Genomic DNA, 27,839 nt, shown 5'->3' with positions numbered 1-27,839 from the left:
CATACTACTTGAGTAGTGAAAAAAATTGTGCTTATAAGGAGTCTCTATCCCTTTTCTTTCAGAAGGCACCTTTTGGACAAAGCCGTGAGGGATATTTTCAGTCCTGAAAAGACGGAAGGCCTCCCCAAAGCGGACAATATCTCTTGGGGGATGCAACCCCTTTTTCTGCTCTAACAGGCATTATTGCTAAACATTTAGTGAAAAATTCTGATGAAAATAAAGTTGCCAGGGCAAAAAGAAAAATTTTGGGTACATTTTCTACCACTATATATAGATCTATATGTTTTTTAGAGAGCAATTATTTTTGCTCTATATATATAAACTATTTTTAGAAACACATATTATTTTCTATTATAAAAGGTGTTGCTCTATAAACAAAGAGAAATGGAGGAAAAGGATTCATGTAGCTGATCCCAATTAATTCGAAATTAGAGCTGAGTATTGGAAAGTATGTGTAGTCCAAAAGTATCCAAGGGGATTTATATGGAGCTTCAAGTGATGACTAAACATGCACATGGTGTATCACTTGCCTCTAGTATGTGTTGAGGATACCAACAAGTTTCAAATCCACCAAAAGTATTACAAGTAGAAATTCAAGATGGATCCACTTTTGTCATGTCCATCATCAGAGTTGTCATTTCAGTGCAACATGAATGGTATCGATTGGAGGTTGGATGAGGAAGTTGAGGCCAATTTATTAAGGATCTCCTACTGTTAATGTAGTTCGACTTATTCATAAGAACAATATTTCACAATCACTTAAACTAAAAGCATTTGTCATCTTTATAGTTAATTTTTCTTTTTTTTTTTCTTCAAGAAATACTTGCCAAATAAGCTGGAAATCCTACTTGACTAATTATGAAATGTCGTTTGTAATTATCCTTTTACAATGCAAATTTGAAAAGGCCAGAGCCATAGAAAACCTCCACTAGGTATACCTCATGTACTCTTACCTTTTCATCATAGTATAAATAGAATTGAACTTTTGAGTGTTTTTGGTGAGTATTATTAGCGGTGTTAATATGCTTTCTTTATGGTTCGACTCTATAGCAATTTTGGTAAGTATTACATCCCAAACTCACTGCACAAGTTGGGCTAGCTTATGTTGCACGGCTACATATCTTAGCGGGTGAGGTTCCATAAAGTATGCAATACCTCAATCCTATATAACAACTTAATAATGATGACGACGACAACATATATGCTATTTTAAACAAAAAAATTGATTGTGGCTCTTAAAATAAAAGCAATCCACTCTTCTAACATGAAATATTATGTTAGCCACAAAGTCTGAGCACAACTGCCAACATCAAATCCATATCAAACCAAAGCACAATATTGTATTTAGTTTAATCACTAAAGTTCTAAAATCTCTAAATAGCTAATAAATCTGGAAACACTACTAGAACTCTCTCTCTCTCTCTCTCTCTCTCTCTCTCTCTCTCTCTCTCTATATATATATATATATATATATATATATATATATATATAACGAGCGGCTGGAAATAACTATAGGCATCTTACTCCTCTAAAAGATATTAAAAGAGAGGGTTTGAGGTTGATGGCTCAAAAAGTATACCTCCAAGCATGTACAAAATATATCCTGGAAGTATATGAATGCAAATCACGAAATAAACAAAAGGAAAATTAAAATACAATTGTCATAAATTGTCCATGCCATATAAACATATCCTTAATGGCGCTATCTTTTTTTTTCTCATCTCCTACTCCAACTTGAACATCTGAACTAATCAAATGGACTTAGCCTAATTTCTTATTAGCTGGGCTGGGTATCATATCAAATATTAAACATAACTTTATTATCTTTGTAATACTAATATAAGGTAGATTCACATGCTGATGCCATGTCTTGACTAGTATTATACAAAATGAGATATTTGATATACTTTGATTGCCCTAGTATCCAAGACCAAAGAAAACCTAATTGCCCATCCTTTCTAGCTTGATTGCTCTCCATTATTATTAGGCATTGATAGTGTGTGGTAGATGCAGGGGCTAGCCTATCTTAGTTATCTACGTTTAGCGTGGTACGTAGTCTATCTAAGTTATCTACATTTAGCATGGTACAATGATGGAGGCCAGAGAATGTCATGCACAAGCATTGTTACTTTCCATGGCAGAGCTACAATTTACTTGGGTATGGATATATAGTCTATGTTGTGGAGCACTTGCCAGCTTTAAAGATTTGGTTTGAGGGAGAGTTGCATGTAGTCATCATCTAGATTTCATGCTTGGAGCATCTGCATTGTCACAACCCAGGACCTCCTTATCCAAAAAGGCTAATCAAAAAGTATTATTTGAGTTTTTGGCCTTGTATGAGTATCTAAGATCTATCTAGTGCATAGTCGATGTGGGACTAAACATTCGCCTGTATAAATCCTCACTTACTTCTTCCATTTGAGCCCTAGCATCCTCACCCATCCTTGCCAGGTTAAGGATTCAGATCTATTTAAATCCAATAACAAATACCATTATCGGTCTGTTAGTCCTAAAGGGCCCGTATTATAATATTCCCTAGTTCATACGGGCCACAAGTCGAGTCTACTTTGATATCATTTGTAACAACTCAAGATCTCATCTAAAAAGGCTAGTTAGAAGGTATTATTTGGTTCCTTGGTCTTGTAAGACAAAGCCGATATAAGACAAAGCATATGCCTGCCTGGTCCTCACATGCATTCTTTAAAGATTTGGTTCGAGGGCAAGTAGCATGTCATCATCACTTAGATTTAAGCTATCCCATTTCGCCTGCTGATGTTTACCTACTAGTGCTTGACGTCTGGAGATTGACTGTCCATGTTTACCCCTATGTTGCTCAGCATTCTATGGACTGCTTGTGAGGGGGTCTTTCCCTCAACATCTTAGTGACAAATTATACTATCGCATTCCCTTTACCCGAATAAGAAGAAAAGGTTTATTGCTTTCAACTCTAAGGACATGCTGTCTATAAGTGAATTGGCAGGAAGTCACCTCACGCCTGTGCTTTCAGCTCCCAGCCGGCCAAAGTCACTTTCTATATTTTCGAATTGGGATTCTCTCATAGTGGAAACTCACTTCAAGCCACTTGAGGACAACCAAATGCCCGACCCGACTTCTCTTACACCCAAAGACGCCTTAAAGATGAGGCCCTGTCCTTCTTTCAGTTGTTGTTGCTACTAATTCTTTCCCAAGCAACTCCTAATGCTAAAGATGTGGCCAACAACATGTGGTTCAAAGATCAGGGGAGAAGTATGGCTCGGAGGTAAGATGACAATAGGGCATCCTGGTAGTGGAACTAGACTTGGGCTTAAGTGGAAGCATTTTGAGAGAGATTAGATCTCATTCCTTTCACTCTTAATTAATTTGATGGTTGACTCATGGTCAAAATGTAAATTGATGCAGTCCAGAGATGCTTAACCCTATGGTTTCCCTTAATTAGATGATTGACTCTAGACCCACCAATCAGTCTCGATTAAGTCATAGTTAGGAAATCAATTATGTATTTGGTTATAGAAATAGAAACTTATACGTCCAATTCTTGTCTCTTGGGTAAGATATAAGTTTTTAGATCCATTGAATAATTGGTCAACATAAAGTGATGGTCAAGGCCCCTATGGAAGATGAAAAATGGCGAGCACTGAAATGAGAAAGGAACAAGTGACGCAAGACGACTTCGGTTCACACGTGAAAGTGCTTCGAAAGGCGTCAGCAGGTGCGCGGAGCCGGAGCCCGGCATGTTTGCCCGCTGGGCCGAGTGGTCGCCCACTTAAGAGAGGAGGTTAATAAAGAAAAAAATGTTTTTTTGGAGCCCCAAGTAAAAGGTATAAAATTTTTGAATAAGATGTTTATACATGTACTATGACTTCATTTTAGTTGCTATTTTAAGTATTGAGATAACCAACTAACCTCTGATACTACTTGCCTAGTTGGATAAATAAATAAATAAGTTTTAAAGTCAATTAGATATTTACTAAAGGACATAAGACCTAGCTTGAGAAATAGATATGCAATCTAGATAAGCAATTTTAGGATATATATATTTTGGTTATCTTGGATGGGTATTGTCGACAATAGGAGTTGATATAACTTCTAGTTATGTTTAACTTATGTTTTTTCACCTAAAAAGAGCTGTATTTGGTTGCCCATAAGTGGATGTTCGGGAATTCTTCAGGTCACTTCATGACATACAAGTATTGGAACTAACTTCTGCCGAGTCAAGTCAGAAACTAAGGATGCAAAGTTAGAAGTCAAGAAAGTTGGGGTAGTATTAAAAAAGAGCAGGTTTTATGGCTCAATTGAATTAACGAATCAGAAAAAGATTACCTGATAATTTTTTTTAATTTTATGTTTGCTCGAGACCTTAATTGAATCAAGTTAGCTAAGTGATCATCGAACTAGACCAAGTTATTGCCAAGTTTATGAGACTTGATGGATAAGAAAGTGATGCGGAAACATGATCTTGTTTCTCTATCAAGGACAATGTGAGATGGTCGTGATCTTTTTCTGTATATGTGAAGACTAGTTTACTGTAAGCACCAAGTAAGAAAATTTAGTGTTTCTCTTTTTCATATTTAAAGTATATATATTTTAGAGTAAATAGCTTGAACATAATTGACTTCCGCAGTGTCCGATAGCTTTTTTGACAACATTATTCCTCTATTTTGATTTTGTTTTCGCATGTAAATATATTTGAAATCATGATTTCATAAAAAACATGCATAATATACACATGTAATATAGATATATACATATATACATACATGCAGATATTATGGGTATGTATGTATATGGTATATATGTATATATAATACATGACTCATTCAAGTCACCAAGTTGACCCTTTCCAGTCAACAAAAAAAAAAAAAAAGGATGAGCCGAGTCTGCCATGCTTTCTACACGCCCGAAGTGATTTTGGGTGGCCACTTGTAGTAAAATATTTTTTATTATTCTCATCTCACCAAAATAAAGTACATGGGCAAAGCTAACATTTTGTAAGTAAAGAATTTCACTGGTAATTTTGTAAGTAAAGAATCTCCCTAGCCCAGCGCGTCCAGGGCCTGCGGCCCTGTCGCGAGTCGGGCCCGCGGGCCCGGCCACCCAAATCCCTTATATTGCTGACTACATTTTGTAACTAGAGAATTTCACTAGTAATTTTTAAATATATACATGGTATAAAAAGGATGGGATTGCTAGTCTCTAATTATCCCCAACAAGACTGAGCTATCCCAATTGTAATTGTACCTCCTTAACCCAAGAATAATTAGGACAAACTATCCAAATAAAACTTTCACACGTAACATTGCTCTTTATTAAATACTATAAAACTTTAACATTTACCAGAGAAAGTACTTTTAATATTAAAACTGATAATAAATAACATTACATGGCACTTTTAATAATTGAATAATGACCTAAAACATAGAGATGGTTGAACCCACCATATACGGCTAACCTGAATAATTAGCAATGGTCGAGCAGCTTAAAGCACAACAGCACTAGAATATCTATAGGCCAGAGTTGCAGGGCTCGCCCAATGATTTCTCGAGTGGATTGGGTTGTTCTTTCCATGTAGACAAAGATGGAACAACACAAACATGGACTCCAAACAGATCAAAGAAACAAAAACCCGTTCTCTTTCTTTTTCTTTACATAAAGATAAGAAGTTCACCAAGATATAATAGACTCGCAAAGAAAACTAAAGAAAAACTAGGCGTTTCACTGGATGTTAATGTCAATGACCTTGCGCTCGACCTTGGTCTTGGGGATGGTAATCAGCAGCACCCCGTTCTTGAGCTCTGCCTTCACCTTGTCCCTGTCGCAGTTGTCCGGCAGCAGCATCCGGGTGTCGTACGAGCTCGTGCTCCTTCCCCTCCACCACGTATCCTCTCCTTTGCTTCCTCCCTCCTCCTCCATCTTGTGCTCTCCTCTGATCACCAGAACGTCATCCTCCACAGACACCTTCACCTCCTCCTTGGACAGCCCCGGCATGTCGAACCTCATCTTCACCTCGTTCTCGTTCTCCATGATGTCCCACGGCGCCCTCACCTCCCCCACCGACGTCCGACCCGATCCCGGGAACGACATCGCGTCCTCGAAGATCCGGTCCATCGTCTCCAGCATCTGCCTCATCGTCTTCATCGGCGACAGCGGATCCACAATCCCTACAAAACGTATTCGAAAAAGTCTGTGACCACTTTGAAACCAAAGTGTATGCGAGCAACTTATAAAAAATCTTGATTAGATTTGTTGCTGCTTACCGAAAGGAGAGATGTCGAGAGTGGAGCGGCGGGGCCGCCGCTCGACGGCGGCGCCTTTCTTGTTGGCGTTCTGGTCGACGTGCACCTCGACGGCGGAGCCTTCCTTGTTTTCAGGTGCTGCGGAAGCGACGATGGAGGAACGAGGGTGCTTCATTGGGAAAGATACCACGAGCCTGTGGGGTCTCAAGTTCTGCCTGGAGAAAAGGGACGACGAGGGAGCGGAAGGAATGAGATTTGTGACGGCGGACGCGGCGGCAGCAGCCATGGTTGGTAGAAAGCAAAGGTTGAGGACGAGAAGATTGCTTGGTTGCTGAATTCAAGCTTGAGTTTGGCCTTGTTGGGAAATAGAGGCTAAGTGGCTGAAGGTTATAAAAGCAGGGGAAAGAGGAGTCCGGAAGGGCCTGGGAGACCTGAGAAGGTTCTCTACTTGGATCACAAGATAAGGACGTCGGATGCCTTCTCGCTCATTCAAGAATGCCCGAGGGTATTCGAGACGGATCCTTGGCTTTACCGTGGGGCCACGAGGTCAGGGAATGAGCCAAAAGTGTCCCCGACTGATCGCTTTGAGATCCGTGTACAAGATGGATGGAGAAGTTCGCAGAGCTTTGTGATATGTGCGCAGGGTGATCCAACGGTGGATTCGTGCGAAGGCCACTTCATCAACATTGCCAATATCCTAACCAAGGCCGGTGGAGGGTATGCAAGTCTTTGACACCTCAAATTTGGGAGATGCATCTATTAATTCTTAATTTCAAAATATTTTCTTGTTTTATTACTTTATTTTAGAGTTTGAGTCTATTAATTCTCAACTTCAATGTATTTCTTCTTTTTTTTCCTTTAGTTAGCAACGAAATTAGATGCAGCTTTCTTGATGCTTAATGGGTTTGATTAATTCTAAGGCAAACAAAGATTAATTTGTAATTGAATAAAGTTACCGCATCCCTATCTTATAATTACACACACTATATTAAAAAAAAGAGCGTTGGTGGATCCCTTTGGGCCGGTGAAATTTGCTCAAGGGAGATATATTTTGTAGTTCACAAAATAACTTTATTATAATTATTTTTGGAAAAAAAAGTACAAAGATAACTCATTTGAATTATTATTATTTTTTTGCTAAAGCGGATGTATCATATATGGCGGGTACAGATACATTCAAAAAAGTCACAAAATAACAATTTTCGGAGCATTTCGGATAAGTCCTCTCCCAGCCAAAGAGTCTCTCCAGAATGGTTAGCCACGTAAGAGGCTACCTAATTTGCTGCCCCGTTATTCTCACGTTATACATGCTTTGCCTGAACGGTCATTCCCCCACATACCATAGTCCGAATATCTCTGAGCAGCGGGTGGCTATCGCCCACACCACCCGCTGGCCTCAATTTTTTCTTTTGATTTCACATTCCATATCTAACTACTAAATCCTATTTTAAAGTTTATTTAATATTACCTGTTATTTTTGTTCGGTGTTATATCTTTTGTTCAAAATCATAATATTTATTCATTATTATCTTTTTCAATAAACGTGTATTGCATATACTTGTATGGTAGTCTATATATAAAGAGAGGAAAAAAAGAGCTGATATTGCTTATTCGTATCTCTCAAACTTGTTAGGTTATGCAGGTTGTTTTTTAAGTTCATATTTTATTCACAATAACATATTTCCTTTGCAGCAGTATAATAACATATGCATTTGAAGGATGGGTGTTAATATTAAGATCTTATGATGAATTAGCACACGCCACATTATCAACTAGTTAATTTGGTGCCTATTGACAATAGAGTTTTGTAAGCTCATGATTTAAACATATTGGCAAAATCTAAAGGCTGAAATGTCAAAACTGAGCAGAAGATTGAAAATAGCAGGTTATACCTTGCAAGATTTTTACAGTGGGCGCAGGAAGGATGATCTGAAAATCTAATTAACTTGCCAACGGAAGTTCTTTCCCATTCCAGTGTGCACAAGGAAAAAGAAGCTGCTTCAAAATACAATCATAATAAAGGCAAACACCAATTACCACGGTCTTCTAAAAGAGACTATACTCAATCTACACAACAGGATTTGTAATGTAGAAAATAGCTCGTAACATACTGTTGCTGGAAATTGGACCCGGGGGCGGCCGCGAACCGAGGAGGAGGAGGAGCTCCGGCGAACACTGGCGGGCGGCGATCCGTCGGCGGGCGGCGTCCTCCGTGGGGGGCCTGCAAGAAGCCGGTGGCCGGGCTTTTCCGGCGCCGGCCCTCCGATGCCTAAGTCAGAGGGGGGCTTAATTTTGGAGAAGAGAGAGGGACTGTATGTGAAGTCCGAAAAATCCCCTTGGGAGGAAGAAGCCTCCAGCCCCCTTTTTAGAGGGAGAAGCTCCCCTTTTATAGGGAGAGTGGCAGGGTTACCTGTGATGTGACTGGGCGAATTAATGGGTTACCGTCACGATTGGACGTGGGCGTGGAAGTAACGAGTTGCCGTGGATGGCCCGTTCCCATCATGGGAGGAGATGGCGTGCAGCCAGAGCTTGCTTGAGGCGCACAGTGCAGTACATTCTTGGGAATGATGAGGCGTTGACAGTCGTAGCAGAGTATGGTTCCTGATTAATATGTCGTGGCGTGGCCGGCAAGTAAAACATGGTGCGGTAAGGCTGCTGCAGGGCATGGCCGCAGCATATAGATGACGAGGCCGGCCTTCTGAGGTCAGCTCAGCCTTCTGGTCTCGTCCTGCTGGTCTTAGCCTTCTGTGCTCGGCCTTCTGGTCTCGGCCTGCTGAGCTCGGCTCGGCTTTCTGAGCTCGGCTCGGCCTGCATGAGCTCGGCCTTCGGAGCTCGGCCTTCTGTGCTCGGCAGCATGGATGAGCTCGGCCTTCTGTGCTCGGCAGCATGGATGAGTTCGGCAGCCTTCTGAGCTCGGCTTGCATGAGCTCGGCTCGGCTTTCTGAGCTCGGCCTGCATGATGAGCTCGGCCTGCATGGTGAGCTCGGCCTGCATGGTGAGCTCGATCTTACTGACGGATTTGGGTGCTATAATTGCATTTTTGGGGTGGTCTATTTTTTCCCCAACACTACCCCCCGACTTCCGAGTTCGAGCAGCTTTTTGGCTCGGGCGAAGAAAGTAGTCTAGTCGTCGATCATCCTGTAACGGCCAAATATATATGGAGATGTGCGTGCCAAGTAGGGTGTACCTCTCATGTAGTTGGAGTTAAGTGCTCCAGGTTGACTCAGCGACCTTCTTTGGCCTTGTCTGTTGACGATCAAGCCGAGATCGAGCCGAGCTCGATTAGTCGATGGAGATCGAGCCGAGCTCGATTAGTCGATGGAGATCGAGCCGAGCTCGATTAGTCGATGGAGATCGAGCCGAGCTCGATTAGTCGATGGAGATCGAGCCGAGCTCGATTAGTCGATGGAGATCGAGCCGAGCTCGATAGTCGATGGAGATCGAGCCGAGCTCGATTAGTCGATGGAGATCGAGCCGAGCTCGATAGCCGATGGAGATCGAGCCGAGCTCGATAGTTGATGTAGCATGACGTTAATCCTTTAACTGGGGGATCCGAGCTTGGTCGGGAATCCGATCTTGGAGACATACGGGAGATGGACTTCATTCGTTGGCGATCGTGCGCCCTTATTCGGAGCGGGGCGACGTTGGAGATAGAGATACCCGTAGGTCGTTTTTTGGATTCTCCGACCTGAAAATAGATAAAATATTGAAATTATTTGAAGCCAAAGTGGCGTCCTGTACCTTTTGGAGATATTTTGATGGCTCCTGAGCTCCAAAGTCCCTCAGGACTTGGGTCAGCACCGGCCTTCTTTGGCTCGATTTTCTGGGAGGTGTTGTAATAACCCCAAAATATTTTTTTTTTATATATAAAAAGGGATAGAATAGTCCTTTAAAATTGATATAAGGGGTAAAATTGGAAGGAATCAAAAGATAATGGCATAGTTGTAGATGCATTGAAGTGGTAAGGGTAAAATTGGAAGGAATCAAAAGTTAATGGCATAACGGTAGATATGTTGAAGTGTTAGGGGCAAAATGGGAATTTAATAATATTAAACAAAGGGTGAATAGTGTTTTGATGTGATTTAATTGGAGGGTTTGAGCTGGTGAAACCGAGAGAAAGAGGGAGGGGGTTCTCAGGCGTGAAACAGAGGAAAGAAAGAAAGAAAAAGAGAAGAAGAAGAAGAAGAAGAAAGAAGAAGAGGAAGGGGATTCAAGGAGGAAAGGGATCCCGGTTGCACTTCCAGCTGAAGGGAAAAACGTAGATCTCCTTCCCCTCTACGCAAGGACCTCGATTTCCAAAAAGAAAAAGGTAAATATCCATCCCTATCTAGTCTTTTGATGACATTAGGCTATACAAAGGGTGGATATAGTCTAGAGGGGTCGGATAAGGGTTGTAGAGGTGGTTAAAAGAAGAAGAATCGGATTTTGACAAATTTTTCCGGCACTACGGAAAAACTGTGTCGAAGTCCCAACTTCGGCAAATTATTTAGGGGGTCAAACGGCCTCCGATGATGATGCATGTTATCTCTTTGGAATCCTCTGTGAGTGTAGAATGTTAGGTAAAAATTTCATCAAATTTGGAGTCTTGAAAGTGGATCAAAACCGGGATGAAGTAACCCACTGTCAGTTCGGGTTACTGTTCATCCGGGTGGAAAATAGGGGATTTCATGCTATAATAGAGTATTAAGCCTAGATCAAGCTAAAAGGGACCTTGTACTCATGCAAGGGAATCCCTAGTATACATAAATGATGAGTTAATTAATAGAAAAAAGAAAAAAAAGAAAGAAAAGAAAAGATTTAGGGAACAGGGGAGTTGAATCAATTAAAGTTCCCTATATTATAATTGGCACGTAGATTATGACCTTGATACAAGACTAAATGTATTGTAAATGCATGTATCAGTTGGGCAAGAAGCTAGGGAACAAGAGGAAGAAGTTCCCCACTGCCAGCTGTAGATTTTTGGAGGCGTATCAGGGCTGTGCCAGATTGACAGGTGAGTGGGAGTCATGTACTTTGCACCATGAGCACATTCCTTATTCATTTTCATGAATGTTGCCAAGTGTGACTTGATTCCACCTGAGCTTATTGATTAATTGTTGTAGTAGATTCCTCTATAATCTTGATTCTCCATGCTTGATTATTCTGTACATGCATTTGAGGAAACATTGAGAGGAATTACGAGGGGTTGATGAGTAATCAAATTGATTCCGAATTGTGAAATGATTTCTTTTGTAAATTGATTTCATTTCCTCTATTTCAAAGACTTGTGAGTGGTAGCCTTGATTATACTCTTTTATGAGTAGTTAAATTGGATCTGAATTGTGAAATGATTTCTTTTGTAAATTGATTTCATTTCCTCTATTTCAAAGACTTGTAAGTGGTAGCCTTGATTATACTCCTTTATGAGTAATTAAATTGGATCTGAATTGTGAAATGACTTCTTTTGTAAATTGATTTCATTTCCTCTATTTCAAAGATTTGTAGAGCCCATTTCAGTGGTATATTGAGTTGCATTGCACACCCTTGACCCCTCACTCCCAAACCTGATGTTAGTTTATGATTGGGTCGGAGTCGAGTGAGTGGTAGTCTTAATTATGCTCCTTTTAGTAGAGTATTGGGAGGGTGCATTATAGCATTCATGCATGGCTTGACAGTATCTGCAGGACACCTATAGTCGATGGGGTTGAACATCGGCCTTTGTGCACATAGTAGCCTTCTGGGTGGGCGGAGCCCAGTCCCTTCCTAGGGGGGGACACGGCCCTAGGCGTAGGATCGGCCGGTCCTACGACTTATATTCTGCTTGCCGCCGGGCATAGTAAGACCCCGCGAGGTGCAGTATGGCTTTCCGCGGATGTAGAATTCCCGCGAGGTGCCGTTTAGTATGTAGATGTGAGATGAATTTCTGTTCTGGATACTGGCCAGCATTTATATGATCAGTGTGGTGTCTTATCCTGCATATGCATGTGACAGTAGGGAGTTGTTGCTGGTTCGCCTGGGGCGTAAAACCCACCTCCCGATAGCTGTCTAGCATTTATGTTATCGGTATGGTGTCTTATCCTGCATATGCATGTGACAGTAGGGAGTTGTTGCTGGTTCGCCTGGGGCGTAAAACCCACCTCCCGATAGCTGTCTAGCATTTATGTTATCGGTATGGTGTCTTATCCTGCATATGCATGTGACAGTAGGAAGTTGTTGCTGGTTCGCCTGGGGCGTAAAACCCACCTTCCGACAGCTGTCTAGTGATGATTTACATATTGGTGTGGTGTCATATTCGATATATGCATATGGCAGTAGGGAGTTGTTGCTGGTTCGCCTGGGGCGTAAAACCCACCTCCCGATAGCTGTCTAGTGATGATTTCAGCATATTGACACCTGATTTGTATGTTCCAGCATTATGATCTGTTAAGCATATTCATGAGTAGCATATATGTTTACTTGATTATTCCATATATGCTTCAGATGAGTTGATATTGATTGTGGTGATATTGATGATTTACTCCATATTCTCTATGTTGAGATCATGTTCATCTTGTTATTGATCTTGAGATTTCATCTCGAGCCATGATTATATTCTGTCTCATGTGCATAGTACTCTCTACTCCACTCACTGAGTATTTATATACTCACTCCCCAGTTTTGTGTTTTTGATTGCAGGGCAGGTATTGTATAGAGAAGAGCAAGATTAGTGGTTGCCTGCTAGCTGTGCCGCTCCATAGTATAGTATAGTATAATGTAGATAGAGGTTTATACCCTTTTGGTGTATTATAAACCTTCTATTGTATATAGTGTATAGTTACAGTCATAGATCCTGTTGTGGATATGGGTTTGACCATGGATGGAATGGGAACCAGATTTTTATACATATGAGTTATATGCCTGAGATAATGTATTGATATATATTGTCCAGGTTCATTATGTGATGGATTATGTGATTGCTGCTCTGACAGGTAGTGTGTTGTATGTATTGAGATAATCCTGACAGGTCACTATAGAAAAAGTGATCATTTTGTGCATGTATCATGCCAAATTTTTCAAGATTTATTGATGATTGATAGGTAATAGGGTTCTACGCGGTGGCTGGTGGCCTTATGCCTACCCGCACCCTAGGACCGTCGCGGCAGCCCGCCGGGAACGGGGCGGGGGTCGTGACAAAGCTTGGTATCAGAGCAAAGGTTAAACAAGAGTCCTGTCAGAGCAATAGGATGAGTCAGGATTAAGTATAGGATTATACTATGGAGCATAGGATTTTTCTGTATGTTATTTTATGAGTCATTTACAACTTAGTAAAATATATCATGACTCAGTGTGTAACGACCATCCTCTCTTTTTGACTTTTTTAGAGAGATATAAAGAATACCTCCAAGGAGAGGACCTGCTCGTCCTGGAAGGAGGATGGAGCCAGATATAGCATTGGATGCGGGTTCTGCACATGTCGAGCCCCAAAGAGAAAAACCTCCTCCTGCTGATAGACGGAGGGTTGATGATCAAGGAGATGTAGGAAGTAGAGATGCATTGATGGAACAGTTACTGGCGGAGAATCAGGCTCTGAGGGAGCAAATTGCTCGGGGGAAATCTCCTGCCCCGTCAGTAGTATCCATCCCACCTCCTGTACCTGTGCCAAGAAGTTTGGCCAGGCGGGCTCTAGATGATGAGGGGATTACTGTACAGGAATTTCTTAGGCTCAGAACCCCGGAGTTTAAAGGGGAAGAAGGTGAAGATCCTCAGAGATTTCTGGAGGAGACTGAAAAGATGATACGGAGACTGTCCTGTTCTGATGCAAGAGCTATAGAACTTGTAGGGCTTACAATGAAGGAAGATGCCTGGGGCTGGTACCAGAGGCACGTGGAGGACAGATTGTACAGTAGGAATCCTCCAACCTGGGAAGAGTTCAGACAAGCAGTGATGGATGAGTTCTTGTCTCCAGCTGAGAGGCAGAATCGGGCTCTTCAGTTTGAGAGGCTGAAGCAGATGCCCGGAATGAGCGTATCTGAGTACGCTCGTGAGTTCACTAGATTGGGGAAGTATGCTCCTTACATCATCCCCACTGAAGCTGCCAGGATAGAAAGATTCAGGCGAGGTCTGATTTTCCCGCTTTATAATGCAGTACTGGCAGTAGAGGTCCCCACCTTATCTAGGCTGATTGATAAAGCAAAACAGTGGGAGACCAGAAACAAAGAGGAAAGAGCTGAAAGAGAACAGAGGAAAATGAGTATGGGAAAAGGGCAAAGCAGTAGAGATAGATCTGAGGGAGTAGATCTCTCGGAGGGCCCGACGGAGCTGTCTGTACGCTCAGCTCCACCTACCCCACGTAAGAGGAAATGGAGGGAAAGAGGTCAATCACAAGATACTTTTCTACCATCAATACCTCGTCCTCCGGTCACTATGGCCAGAACTGAATCCAAGTTCCAATCATGGCCAGTGTGTGGCATATGTGGGAAGCAGCACCCTGGCAGATGCAGAATGGGTCAGGGAGTGTGCTACAGATGTGGACAGCCGGGTCATTTTGTCAGAGAATGCCCGCAGGGTGCCACCCAGCAGTTTGTGTCTTTGGCATCCTATCCTTCTGTGCAGATGGACAGGCCTAGTAGTAGGGAGCCTGTAGGCAGAGGCAGAGGTCAAGCACAAACATCACAGCAGAGTGCTGGACCATCTCAACTGTCAGCTCCAGTAGGCAGAGGGCAAGGAAGGGTGTTCACGGTAAATCCACAGGAGGCACGGGCATCAAATGCAGCTGTGACAGGTATGCTCCTCATTGATAAGATTAAAGCTAGAGTGTTATTTGATTCTGGAGCTACCCATTCATTTGTGTCCCCTTATTTTGCTAAAAAGTTAGCTAAGGATAAGATATTGATGCATATTCTCTTAGCTATTAGTACACTTGTAGGGGATAGTATAAAAGCGAAGTATGTGTATCCTACCTGTGTGGTAGAGATAGAAGGTAAAACACTTCTAATTGATTTGATTTCCAATACCACACCGAGCAGAATATGAAAAGCAGATACACTCACCCCTTTGAGTAATCAGGTAATTTACTCTTTTAAATTCGAGGACGAATTTTATATAAGGGGGGGAGGATGTAATAACCCCAAAATATTTTTTTTTTATATATAAAAAGGGATAGAATAGTCCTTTAAAATTGATATAAGGGGTAAAATTGGAAGGAATCAAAAGATAATGGCATAGTTGTAGATGCATTGAAGTGGTAAGGGTAAAATTGGAAGGAATCAAAAGTTAATGGCATAACGGTAGATATGTTGAAGTGTTAGGGGCAAAATGGGAATTTAATAATATTAAACAAAGGGTGAATAGTGTTTTGATGTGATTTAATTGGAGGGTTTGAGCTGGTGAAACCGAGAGAAAGAGGGAGGGGGTTCTCAGGCGTGAAACAGAGGAAAGAAAGAAAGAAAAAGAGAAGAAGAAGAAGAAGAAGAAAGAAGAAGAGGAAGGGGATTCAAGGAGGAAAGGGATCCCGGTTGCACTTCCAGCTGAAGGGAAAAACGTAGATCTCCTTCCCCTCTACGCAAGGACCTCGATTTCCAAAAAGAAAAAGGTAAATATCCATCCCTATCTAGTCTTTTGATGACATTAGGCTATACAAAGGGTGGATATAGTCTAGAGGGGTCGGATAAGGGTTGTAGAGGTGGTTAAAAGAAGAAGAATCGGATTTTGACAAATTTTTCCGGCACTACGGAAAAACTGTGTCGAAGTCCCAACTTCGGCAAATTATTTAGGGGGTCAAACGGCCTCCGATGATGATGCATGTTATCTCTTTGGAATCCTCTGTGAGTGTAGAATGTTAGGTAAAAATTTCATCAAATTTGGAGTCTTGAAAGTGGATCAAAACCGGGATGAAGTAACCCACTGTCAGTTCGGGTTACTGTTCATCCGGGTGGAAAATAGGGGATTTCATGCTATAATAGAGTATTAAGCCTAGATCAAGCTAAAAGGGACCTTGTACTCATGCAAGGGAATCCCTAGTATACATAAATGATGAGTTAATTAATAGAAAAAAGAAAAAAAAGAAAGAAAAGAAAAGATTTAGGGAACAGGGGAGTTGAATCAATTAAAGTTCCCTATATTATAATTGGCACGTAGATTATGACCTTGATACAAGACTAAATGTATTGTAAATGCATGTATCAGTTGGGCAAGAAGCTAGGGAACAAGAGGAAGAAGTTCCCCACTGCCAGCTGTAGATTTTTGGAGGCGTATCAGGGCTGTGCCAGATTGACAGGTGAGTGGGAGTCATGTACTTTGCACCATGAGCACATTCCTTATTCATTTTCATGAATGTTGCCAAGTGTGACTTGATTCCACCTGAGCTTATTGATTAATTGTTGTAGTAGATTCCTCTATAATCTTGATTCTCCATGCTTGATTATTCTGTACATGCATTTGAGGAAACATTGAGAGGAATTACGAGGGGTTGATGAGTAATCAAATTGATTCCGAATTGTGAAATGATTTCTTTTGTAAATTGATTTCATTTCCTCTATTTCAAAGACTTGTGAGTGGTAGCCTTGATTATACTCTTTTATGAGTAGTTAAATTGGATCTGAATTGTGAAATGATTTCTTTTGTAAATTGATTTCATTTCCTCTATTTCAAAGACTTGTAAGTGGTAGCCTTGATTATACTCCTTTATGAGTAATTAAATTGGATCTGAATTGTGAAATGACTTCTTTTGTAAATTGATTTCATTTCCTCTATTTCAAAGATTTGTAGAGCCCATTTCAGTGGTATATTGAGTTGCATTGCACACCCTTGACCCCTCACTCCCAAACCTGATGTTAGTTTATGATTGGGTCGGAGTCGAGTGAGTGGTAGTCTTAATTATGCTCCTTTTAGTAGAGTATTGGGAGGGTGCATTATAGCATTCATGCATGGCTTGACAGTATCTGCAGGACACCTATAGTCGATGGGGTTGAACATCGGCCTTTGTGCACATAGTAGCCTTCTGGGTGGGCGGAGCCCAGTCCCTTCCTAGGGGGGGACACGGCCCTAGGCGTAGGATCGGCCGGTCCTACGACTTATATTCTGCTTGCCGCCGGGCATAGTAAGACCCCGCGAGGTGCAGTATGGCTTTCCGCGGATGTAGAATTCCCGCGAGGTGCCGTTTAGTATGTAGATGTGAGATGAATTTCTGTTCTGGATACTGGCCAGCATTTATATGATCAGTGTGGTGTCTTATCCTGCATATGCATGTGACAGTAGGGAGTTGTTGCTGGTTCGCCTGGGGCGTAAAACCCACCTCCCGATAGCTGTCTAGCATTTATGTTATCGGTATGGTGTCTTATCCTGCATATGCATGTGACAGTAGGGAGTTGTTGCTGGTTCGCCTGGGGCGTAAAACCCACCTCCCGATAGCTGTCTAGCATTTATGTTATCGGTATGGTGTCTTATCCTGCATATGCATGTGACAGTAGGAAGTTGTTGCTGGTTCGCCTGGGGCGTAAAACCCACCTTCCGACAGCTGTCTAGTGATGATTTACATATTGGTGTGGTGTCATATTCGATATATGCATATGGCAGTAGGGAGTTGTTGCTGGTTCGCCTGGGGCGTAAAACCCACCTCCCGATAGCTGTCTAGTGATGATTTCAGCATATTGACACCTGATTTGTATGTTCCAGCATTATGATCTGTTAAGCATATTCATGAGTAGCATATATGTTTACTTGATTATTCCATATATGCTTCAGATGAGTTGATATTGATTGTGGTGATATTGATGATTTACTCCATATTCTCTATGTTGAGATTATGTTCATCTTGTTATTGATCTTGAGATTTCATCTCGAGCCATGATTATATTCTGTCTCATGTGCATAGTACTCTCTACTCCACTCACTGAGTATTTATATACTCACTCCCCAGTTTTGTGTTTTTGATTGCAGGGCAGGTATTGTATAGAGAAGAGCAAGATTAGTGGTTGCCTGCTAGCTGTGCCGCTCCATAGTATAGTATAGTATAATGTAGATAGAGGTTTATACCCTTTTGGTGTATTATAAACCTTCTATTGTATATAGTGTATAGTTACAGTCATAGATCCTGTTGTGGATATGGGTTTGACCATGGATGGAATGGGAACCAGATTTTTATACATATGAGTTATATGCCTGAGATAATGTATTGATATATATTGTCCAGGTTCATTATGTGATGGATTATGTGATTGCTGCTCTGACAGGTAGTGTGTTGTATGTATTGAGATAATCCTGACAGGTCACTATAGAAAAAGTGATCATTTTGTGCATGTATCATGCCAAATTTTTCAAGATTTATTGATGATTGATAGGTAATAGGGTTCTACGCGGTGGCTGGTGGCCTTATGCCTACCCGCACCCTAGGACCGTCGCGGCAGCCCGCCGGGAACGGGGCGGGGGTCGTGACAGGTGTTCTGCACTCGGGCTTCTGAGCTCGCGCTTATGAGCTCAGCAGCCTTCTGGTCTCGGCCTTCTGAGCTCGGCCTGCATGAGCTCGGCCTGGATGAGATTGCTGCAGGTCGTGGCTGCAGCATGTGGATGACGAGCTCGGCCTTCTGAGCTCGGCTCGGCCTGCATGAGCTCGGCCTGGATGAGACGGCTGCAGGTCGTGGCTGCAGCATGTGGATGACGAGCTCGGCCTTCTGAGCTCGGCTCGGCCTGCATGAGCTCGGCCTGGATGAGACTGCTGCAGGTCGTGGCTGCAGCATGTGGATGACGAGCTCCGCCTTCTGAGCTCGGCTCGACCTGGATGAGCTCAGCCTGGATGAGACTGCTGCAGGTCGTGGCTGCAGCATGTGGATGATGAGCTCGGCCTTCTGAGCTCGGCCTGGATGAGACTGCTGCAGGTTGTGGCTGCAACATGTGGATGACGAGCTCGGCCTTCTGAGCTCGGCTCGGCCTGCATGAGCTCGGTTTTCGGAGCTCAGCAGCATGGATGAGCTCGGCAGCCTTCTAAGCTCGGCTTGCATGATGAGCTCGGCTCAGTCTTCTGAGCTCGGCTTGGCTCTCTGTGCACGGCCGGGGCTTCGGTGATGGCGACGCTCTGAAGGAGAGCAACGTCACGAGCGCCGTCGTAAGGACTTACACCCATGAGGAGGGAGTACATAACTCTCCTTCTCCAGACCTCAGCTTTTATTTCTCTTTCCCTCCAACTCGTTGATGTGAGACTTGGGCTACTACTTCTCACTAGTTGCCCCCACGTACGTCGTTGTAGCGGGAGCCATGCCTGATTCGAGATGGCTCGGGAGAAAGTTTCTTCCTCTGCTTAACATGAACCCGTGGAGGCGGCACAGGAGGAGCCTCCACTTGTTGCAGGCTTTGGGCTGCAATGGCTAGCGCTTGGACTTGCTGCACTAGCGCGTCGAAGTGCTCGGGTTGGACTTGTGGAGCTTGATCTGCAGGAGGTCTTGGTGGTGGATTCTGGACTGAGCGCCCGGGGCTTGGAGCATGATGCCGGGAGGTATCAGAGACTCCTCTGCTCCTTAGTTTCATGGCCACAACTCGGGCCCTTCCTCTAGCGCCAACTGTTGCTGGAAATTGGACCCAGGGGCAATCTTCGGTCGAGGGAGAGGGAGCTGCGGGTCACCACGGCGGGGCGGCGACCAGTCGGCGGGCGGCGTCCTTCGTCTGGGGTGGCCGGAGAGAGGGAGCTGGGTGTTGGGGTATGTGGAGACCTTTAGTGATGAAGAGAATTGAAGGAGAATCAATTCTGAATAGTTCCGTCTGGTGGACTGTCGGAGTCGACTCGAGCTACAGTCGAGTCGACTCGGGAACAGTCGAGTCGACTCGAGGTCTGTCGAGTCGACCCGAGAGGAGAAAGCCGCAAAAACCATGTTTCTGTCTGGACTGTCAGAGTCGACTCGAACTACAGTCGAGTCGACTCGGAGCATCGTCGAGTCGACTCGAGATACAGTGGAGTCGACTCGAGATCGTGCCAGTCATACTGGAAGTTGTCCAGACGTGCCCGAGTCGACTCGAACTAAAGCCGAGTCGACTCGAGCTCGCGGAAATCATACGGATGAGTTTTCTTTTGGTGTTTTGTTGGTGTTTCGACGGCTATGATCATCTGAAGGTCTTGAGACTATATATAGGACTCATGAGAGCCCTAGGGTAATAGGATTGGCCGTATATTTGAGAGAGACTCTCGTTTGTGAGGCTAGGGTTCTAGAGAAGAAGAGGATTAGGATCCTACTTCTTGTGTTAAGGGAATTCTGTGTGAATCTCTTGTAGATCGATCGCTTGTGATCGTTCGGGTGTGTGCTATCTCTGTAATCAGTTCATCCTTATTGAGATTTGGAGCGGTGGAGGACGTAGGCTATTTGTAGCCGAACCTCGTTACATTTTTGTGTTTGCTTTGTTATTTTCTTCCTTCTTCTTCCTTTGATCTTTGATAATCCGTTGCGGTGCTCAAGTGTTTTACCCTACTGATACCACGGGGTAATCTTTTGCCCTTCGTAGGCGGAGCGAAGAGGTGATCCTTGAGTCCGGAGTCGAGGGAGCGAGAGAGTGCTTATCCGTTTGTATCTCTCTTGCTTGTCCGACGTCGGTGGCGGCGCTGGTGTGAGTGGGTTCCGGCGTGGGGCGCCGACAACAATTGGTATCAGAGCTATTGGTTATTCTGCAATGGCGGATGAAGGGAAGTTGCGAATTGAGAAGTTCAATGGCACGAACTTTGGGTTTTGGAAGATGCAAATAGAAGATTACCTTTACCAGAAGGATCTCTATTTACCTCTTGGAGGTAGAGCAAAGAAACCAGAGAAGATGTCCGATGAAGACTGGGAGGTCCTCGATCGGAAAACGCTCGGCACCATCAGATTGTCACTTGCATCCCAAGTGGCATTCAACATCAAAAACGAGAAGACGACGATGGAGTTGATGGCAACATTGTCGCGGATGTACGAGAAACCCTCAGCATCAAACAAGGTATTTCTTATGAAGAGGTTGTTTAATCTTCGTATGAAAAATGGCGGCAGCATAGCAGAATACCTCAACGAGTTCAATGGACTCACGGCCCAGTTGGAGTCAGTGGAGATTAGTTTTGACGATGAGATTCGGGCATTGCTAATCCTCTCCGGATTGCCTGATAGCTGGGAGGGCCTGGTGATGGCGGTGAGCAACTCTTCGGCAACGGGGAAGTTGATTTTTGATGACGTTGTGGGAGTGCTTCTGAGTGAAGAAGCAAGAAGGAAATCTTCTGGAGCTACAGAGTCGTCTGGAAGTGCACTAAACACCTCTGACCGGGGAAGACAAAAGAAGGACGGTCGATTTCGAAGCGACTCGAAGTCGAGATCCAGCAGGTCTCGAGCACCTCAGAACAAGGGAGCGAAGTGCTGGAACTGCGGGAAGACGGGGCACTTTAGGAGGGATTGCAAATCTCCTAAAGGGAAGCAAGGCGACCATACCGAAGGAGTCAGCAAGGATCTGGCAAATCTTGCTGAAGACGGTGATATGGATGCCCTCGTTCTATCTTTGTCTACCTGTGACGAGTTTTGGGTGATAGACTCGGGCGCGTCTTTCCATGCTACAACCCAACGGAAGCTTCTTGGAGGATATGAGAAGGGAGACTTTGGCAAAGTCTACCTAGGGGATGGAGAGCCTTGCACCATACAAGGAAGGGGAAGCGCGGAAGTGAAGTTGGTTTCTGGATCTTCACTTGAGCTTGAGGACATACGGCACGTACCTCAACTGCAGAGGAATCTGATTTCTGTTGGACAGTTGGCGAGCCAGGGGTACAAGGCTACTTTCACAGCTGATCAGTGGAAGATATCCAGAGGTTCGTTGACGGTGGCTAGTGGCAAGAAGGTTGGGACACTTTATGTCACCAACGGCACGGAGAACTCTATTGGAGTTGTTGCAGCAGATGTGGACACCAAGTTATAGCATTGTAGACTTGGGCACATGAGTTATCAGGGACTGGAGGTGATGCACCAGTTGGGAAAGCTGCAGGGTCTCAGGAGTGTTGAGATGGACTTCTGTGAGGATTGTGTTCTCGGAAAGCAGAAGCGTGTTTCATTCAACAAAGAAGGTAAACCTCGGAAGCAAGAAAAGCTAGATCTCGTGCACACGGACGTATGGGGGCCTGCACCAGTTTCTTCCATTGGTGGATCTCAGTACTATGTTACTTTTATTGATGATGCTACCAGGAAGCTTTGGGTGTTCTTCTTGAAGCACAAGTCAGAGGTATTTGGGGTCTTCAGGAGATGGCAGGCGATGGTAGAACTCGAGACAGGAAAGAGGTTGAAATGCCTGAGATCGGACAACGGTGGTGAGTATTGTAGCAGGGAGTTTGAGGACTACTGTGCAGATGCTGGGATCGTCAGGCAAAGGACAGTTCCAGGAACACCACAACAAAATGGAGTTGCTGAAAGGATGAACAGAACAATTAATGAGCGTGCCAGGAGTATGAGGATACATGCTGGATTGCCACAGCAGTTTTGGGCGGAAGCAGTTAACACTGCTGCCTACTTGATCAACAGAGGGCCATCAAAGAAACTTGAATTTGGGATTCCTGAGGAAGCATGGACAGCGAAGAAGATTGATTTGGCGCACTTACGAGTATTCGGTTGTACCAGTTATGTCCATGTTGATTCCAGTCAAAGAAGCAAACTAGACGCCAAATCAAAGAAGTGTATTTTCGTTGGATACGGAGGTCAACAGTTTGGGTACCGGCTTTGGGATCCCGAACACAAGAAGATCATTCGTAGTAATGATGTGGTATTCAATGAGAAAATGCAGCAGAGCACTAAATCAGAAACAAAACCTGTTGAGCCGTGTTTTGTGGATCCTGAAGAGGAGTCTACAAATTCTGGTCAGAAGACTCAGTCAGAGCAAGAACCTGAAGCATTGGCACCCCCTCCACAACTAAGAAGGTCCACTCGTAGTACTCATGGGAAGCCTCCTCAAAGGTATGATGGGACTCTTAGTTATTTGCTGCTCACAGATAATGGCGAACCTGAATGCTTCACGGAGACATTGGAGGTTGATACCAGGAAGGAGTGGGAGTTGGCCATGGATGATGAGATGAAGTCATTGGAGCAGAATCAAACGTGGGATTTGGTGGATCTGCCCAAGGGGAAGAAAGCACTGTCAAACAAATGGGTTTACAGGCTGAAGGAAGAGCAAGGCGGGAAGAAGCGATACAAGGCCAGACTGGTTGTAAAAGGATTTCAGCAGAGAGCAGGTATCGACTTCACAGAGATCTTTTCTCCTGTAGTCAAGATGAGTACTATTCGAGCGGTGCTGAGCATGGTGGCAGTAGAGGATCTTCACTTAGAGCAGCTTGATGTGAAGACGGCCTTTCTCCACGGAGATCTCGATGAGGAGATATATATGCAGCAGCCGGAGGGATACATTGCAGCTGGCACGGGTGACTTAGTCTGCAAACTAAAGAAAAGCCTCTATGGTTTGAAACAGGCACCCAGACAATGGTATCTCAAGTTCGATAGCTACATGCTTGAGATAGGGTACAGGAGATGTCAGGAGGATCACTGTTGCTACTTGATGTACTTCGGTACATCTTACATTATCTTGCTATTGTATGTTGATGACATGTTAGTTGCAGGAGCTAGCATGCATGAGATTGCAAAATTGAAGCTGAAGCTGTCAAGAAAATTTGCAATGAAGGATCTAGGAGCAGCAAAACAGATCCTTGGGATGCGGATCAGCAGAGATAGGTCTAAACATATCCTCAGACTATCTCAGGCGGAGTACATCAGCCGAGTACTCAGGAGATTCTGCATGGAGGGTGCCAAACCTGTTGGCACACCGCTGGGTGCCCATTTTAAGCTCTCAAACGGGCAAAGTCCGAAGACGCGGGTGGAGGAGCTCAATATGTCAAAAATCCCGTATGCATCGGCAGTGGGGAGCTTGATGTACGCTATGGTGTGTACGAGACCAGACATTGCTCAAGCAGTGGGAGTTGTGAGTCGCTTCATGAGCTGCCCAGGCTTGGAGCATTGGCGCGCGGTCAAATGGATACTGAGGTATCTGAAAGGCACTGAGCACATGTCATTGTGCTATGGAGGTTCTGAGATCCGGTTACAGGGCTATGTGGACTCAGACATGGCAGGGGACTTGGACGGCAGGAGAAGCACGACAGGGTACTTGTTCACCTTGGGCAGTGGAGCCATCAGTTGGATTTCCAGGTTGCAACCAGTTGTTGCATTGTCGACTACGGAGGCGGAGTATGTGGCAGCCACAGAGGCGTGCAAGGAACTAATATGGCTTCAAGGCTTGATGAAAGAGCTTGGGAAGGAACAGAAGGATTGCATGTTATATTCAGACAGTCAAAGTGCAATTCATCTGGCGAAGAATTCAGCTTTTCATTCAAGGACGAAGCATATTGACATACGGTACCACTTCGTGAGGTCATTGCTCGAGCAGGGACTCGTCAAGTTGAAGAAAATTCATACAAATCAGAATCCTGCAGATATGTTGACGAAGGTCGTCACGGTGGAGAAGCTGAGGAGCTGTTCAGCTTCTGCTGGTCTTCATGCTTGAAGACGTTGAGGAGGCATCGTACCGATTTCACTAGGATGATCCAGTTTCAGTGGGAGCACAGAGGAGAACCAAGTAACAAGAGAATATACCCAAGGTCTCCAAGTGGGAGATTGTTGGGGTATGTGGAGACCTTTAGTGATGAAGAGAATTGAAGGAGAATCAATTCTGAATAGTTCCGTCTGGTGGACTGTCGGAGTCGACTCGAGCTACAGTCGAGTCGACTCGGGAACAGTCGAGTCGACTCGAGGTCTGTCGAGTCGACCCGAGAGGAGAAAGCCGCAAAAACCATGTTTCTGTCTGGACTGTCAGAGTCGACTCAAACTACAGTCGAGTCGACTCGGAGCATCGTCGAGTCGACTCGAGATACAGTGGAGTCGACTCGAGATCGTGCCAGTCATACTGGAAGTTGTCCAGACGTGCCCGAGTCGACTCGAACTAAAGCCGAGTCGACTCGAGCTCGCGGAAATCATACGGATGAGTTTTCTTTTGGTGTTTTGTTGGCGTTTCGACGGCTATGATCATCTGAAGGTCTTGAGACTATATATAGGACTCATGAGAGCCCTAGGGTAATAAGATTGGCCGTATATTTGAGAGAGACTCTCGTTTGTGAGGCTAGGGTTCTAGAGAAGAAGAGGATTGGGATCCTACTTCTTGTGTTAAGGGAATTCTGTGTGAATCTCTTGTAGATCGATCGCTTGTGATCGTTCGGGTGTGTGCTATCTCTGTAATCAGTTCATCCTTATTGAGATTTGGAGCGGTGGAGGACGTAGGCTATTTGTAGCCGAACCTCGTTACATCTTTGTGTTTGCTTTGCTATTTTCTTCCTTCTTCTTCCTTTGATCTTTGATAATCCGTTGCGGTGCTCAAGTGTTTTACCCTACTGATACCACGGGGTAATCTTTTGCCCTTCGTAGGCGGAGCGAAGAGGTGATCCTTGAGTCCGGAGTCGAGGGAGCGAGAGAGTGCTTATCCGTTTGTATCTCTCTTGCTTGTCCGACGTCGGTGGCGGCGCTGGTGTGAGTGGGTTCCGGCGTGGGGCGCTGACAACACTGGGGATCCTCACGGCGGGGCAGCGATCCGTCAGCGGGCGGCGTCCTCCGTCTGGGTGCCTGCAGACAAGCCGGTGGCCGGGTTTTCCGGCGCCGGCCCTCCGACGCTCAAGTCAGGGAGGGGGCATATAGTGTAAGGAGGAGATGAACAGTGCTTGTAAGGCGCGGAATTTCTCAACCCCCTCCTGAGAAGCTAAGGCTCTCTTTTATAGGTGGGGGTCGGTTTACCTGTGATGTAACAGGGCGAGGCCATAGTACGGCTCGGCATGTGGCTCAGGTCGGCGCACGGTCAGGCGAATCATTGTGCTGATGTCGGCGGTGAGGGCGTCGTACGACCCGAACCAGTACGCTACCAGGCGAATCATTGCATTGGTGTCGGAGGTATGGCCGAGATCAGAGACTTATCATGGTTGACCAGACTCTGCTGGGCTAACTTGCCGTGGAGAGCCGAGGATCCGTAGATATCAGGAGCCATGCGCATTAATTGTGGAGTAAGCCGGAGATCCGCATTAATGGTGGAGTAAGCCAGAGATCCGCATTAATGGTGGAGTAAGCCGGAGATCCGCATTAATGGTGGAGTAAGCCGGAGATCCACATTAATTGTAGAGTGAACCGGAGGGTTACAGCGGCCATGCGCAATAAATGCTGAAGCAGTGGCAGGGCATGGTCCTCAGTTGGACCTCAGAGGAGTACGGCCATAGTAGGTGGCTGACAAGGGTAGACCTTGAGCGTCAGGATTTTCCTAGGTCGGAAGTCTCGAGGTCGGATGTCTTGAGGTCGGACGTTCCGAGGTCGGACGCCGACTTCAGCTGTTCAGGGTCGGCGATTGTGCGGCTTCTTGGGGGCATTTGTGTCACTTGGGGGAAAAAATCTTATTCCCCCAACACTACCCCCCGACTTCCGAGTTCGAGCGACTTGCGGGCTCGGACGTGGGAAGTAAAGTCTATCATTAAAGTTGGGGGGCGAATCTCGTCTGCGCCCTCGTGTTTCTCGGAGTGTTTATGGCGAGACCCGCGCCCTTGGGCGTTTCGAGGTTGCTTTATTCAGCGAACTTATGGTGGAGCTCGTGTCTTTACGTTTCTCGGAGCGGGTGTAGCGGGGGTGGCGTCTCTTGGATCGCCAAGATCGCTTCGTGCGGCGGACTCATGATGAGGGTCCTTGGGCTCGACGAGGCGACGCCTCGATCCCGTAATCGAAATTCTCCACTCATCAATGAGCGTGCCGTTACGGGGTTCAAAACGGACACGCGGCATGACCTAGGATCGGACGCTTCCGATCTCGTATTATTGGATCATGGATCCGGCGAGGTGAAGGCTACGTCGGGGCTCCACGTGCCCCAGGGCCTTATTAAATGAGGGGAGCGGAGGTGCCGTCCGTTCGTTGTTCAAGGCGATTCGATTCTGCGGACCCATAATGAGGCCCCGAGATCCGATGGGACAGGGCTTCGATTTCGTACCCGATTTATTGATCCGGAGTGAATACGGTGCCTCGGTCTCCGAGGTCAACACGTGGCGCAATCCGATCGGGGGATGGGAACCGACCCTGCCGATCTGGACCGCCGAGGGGGTCTATATAAACCCATTGAGGTTGCCCTAAAGGTTTTATTTGGCTGCCTCTTATTTTTGTTGTCTTTCTCCCTTGCTTCCTTCTTCAACCGAACCTCGCCGTCGGTGCCCGGAGCGATTTCCGGCAATGTCTAGTAGGTTCCTACCCTACAACTGCTAGGGTTCTCCTTCCTTTTCCTTCCCCAGTTTTCATTCTCTGTTTTCGATTTCACTTCGCTCTTGTAAAATGGGTCTTGGTCCGGAGGAGGTAGGGTCCAGCCTGTCAGAGGAGGAGCTGGAGTTGATCCGCTCCCGCTTCTTCTTCCGGCCCAGGTTTCGCCTTGAAACCGCGGGGCCGGAGGACAGGGTGACGCAGCCGCCCCCAGGTCGGATCGCGGTCTACCGCGAGACACTCTGGGCTGGTCTGCGGTTTCCCGTTCACGAGTTCGTGAACAACCTGCTGGCCGAGTACCAGCTCGTCCCGGCGCAGTTGGCACCGAACTCGTGGAGGACGATAATCGGGTTCTTGT

The 27,839-nt window shown here is 45.1% G+C and overlaps 2 protein-coding genes and 1 long non-coding RNA gene across 3 annotated transcripts; 1 reads left to right on the top strand and 2 right to left on the bottom strand.

The window, feature by feature from the left end:
- Positions 1–5,329: 5,329 nt before the first annotated feature.
- HSP21 (heat shock protein 21) lies at positions 5,330–6,716 on the bottom strand. The gene is made up of 2 exons (XM_008813654.5): positions 6,255–6,716; positions 5,330–6,158 (listed from the first exon to the last, which is right to left on the bottom strand). Exons 1-2 carry the CDS (start codon positions 6,517–6,519, stop codon positions 5,713–5,715), a joined length of 711 nt encoding a protein of 236 aa, XP_008811876.2. The 5' UTR covers positions 6,520–6,716; the 3' UTR covers positions 5,330–5,712.
- A 4,271-nt stretch (positions 6,717–10,987) lies between these two features.
- LOC149767869 (uncharacterized) lies at positions 10,988–15,666 on the bottom strand. Its single transcript, XR_016399743.1, has 2 exons — positions 12,456–15,666; positions 10,988–12,349 (listed from the first exon to the last, which is right to left on the bottom strand). It is a non-coding gene; the product is annotated as an uncharacterized LOC149767869 (long non-coding RNA).
- On the top strand, positions 12,343–15,642 carry LOC149767870 (uncharacterized). Its single transcript, XM_089929419.1, has 2 exons — positions 12,343–15,381; positions 15,441–15,642. Exon 1 carries the CDS (start codon positions 13,626–13,628, stop codon positions 15,222–15,224), a length of 1,599 nt encoding a protein of 532 aa, XP_089785545.1. The 5' UTR covers positions 12,343–13,625; the 3' UTR covers positions 15,225–15,381; positions 15,441–15,642.
- Positions 15,667–27,839: the final 12,173 nt, after the last annotated feature.

Source organism: Phoenix dactylifera, chromosome 3, assembly GCF_051530095.1.
Source record: "Phoenix dactylifera cultivar Ajwa chromosome 3, Ajwa_hap1_PhDact_Kaust_v1.1, whole genome shotgun sequence".
Lineage (NCBI taxonomy): Eukaryota > Viridiplantae > Streptophyta > Magnoliopsida > Arecales > Arecaceae > Phoenix > Phoenix dactylifera.
The sequence above is the reverse complement of the archived record's forward strand: the minus strand, read 5'-3'. Positions and strand labels throughout refer to the sequence as shown.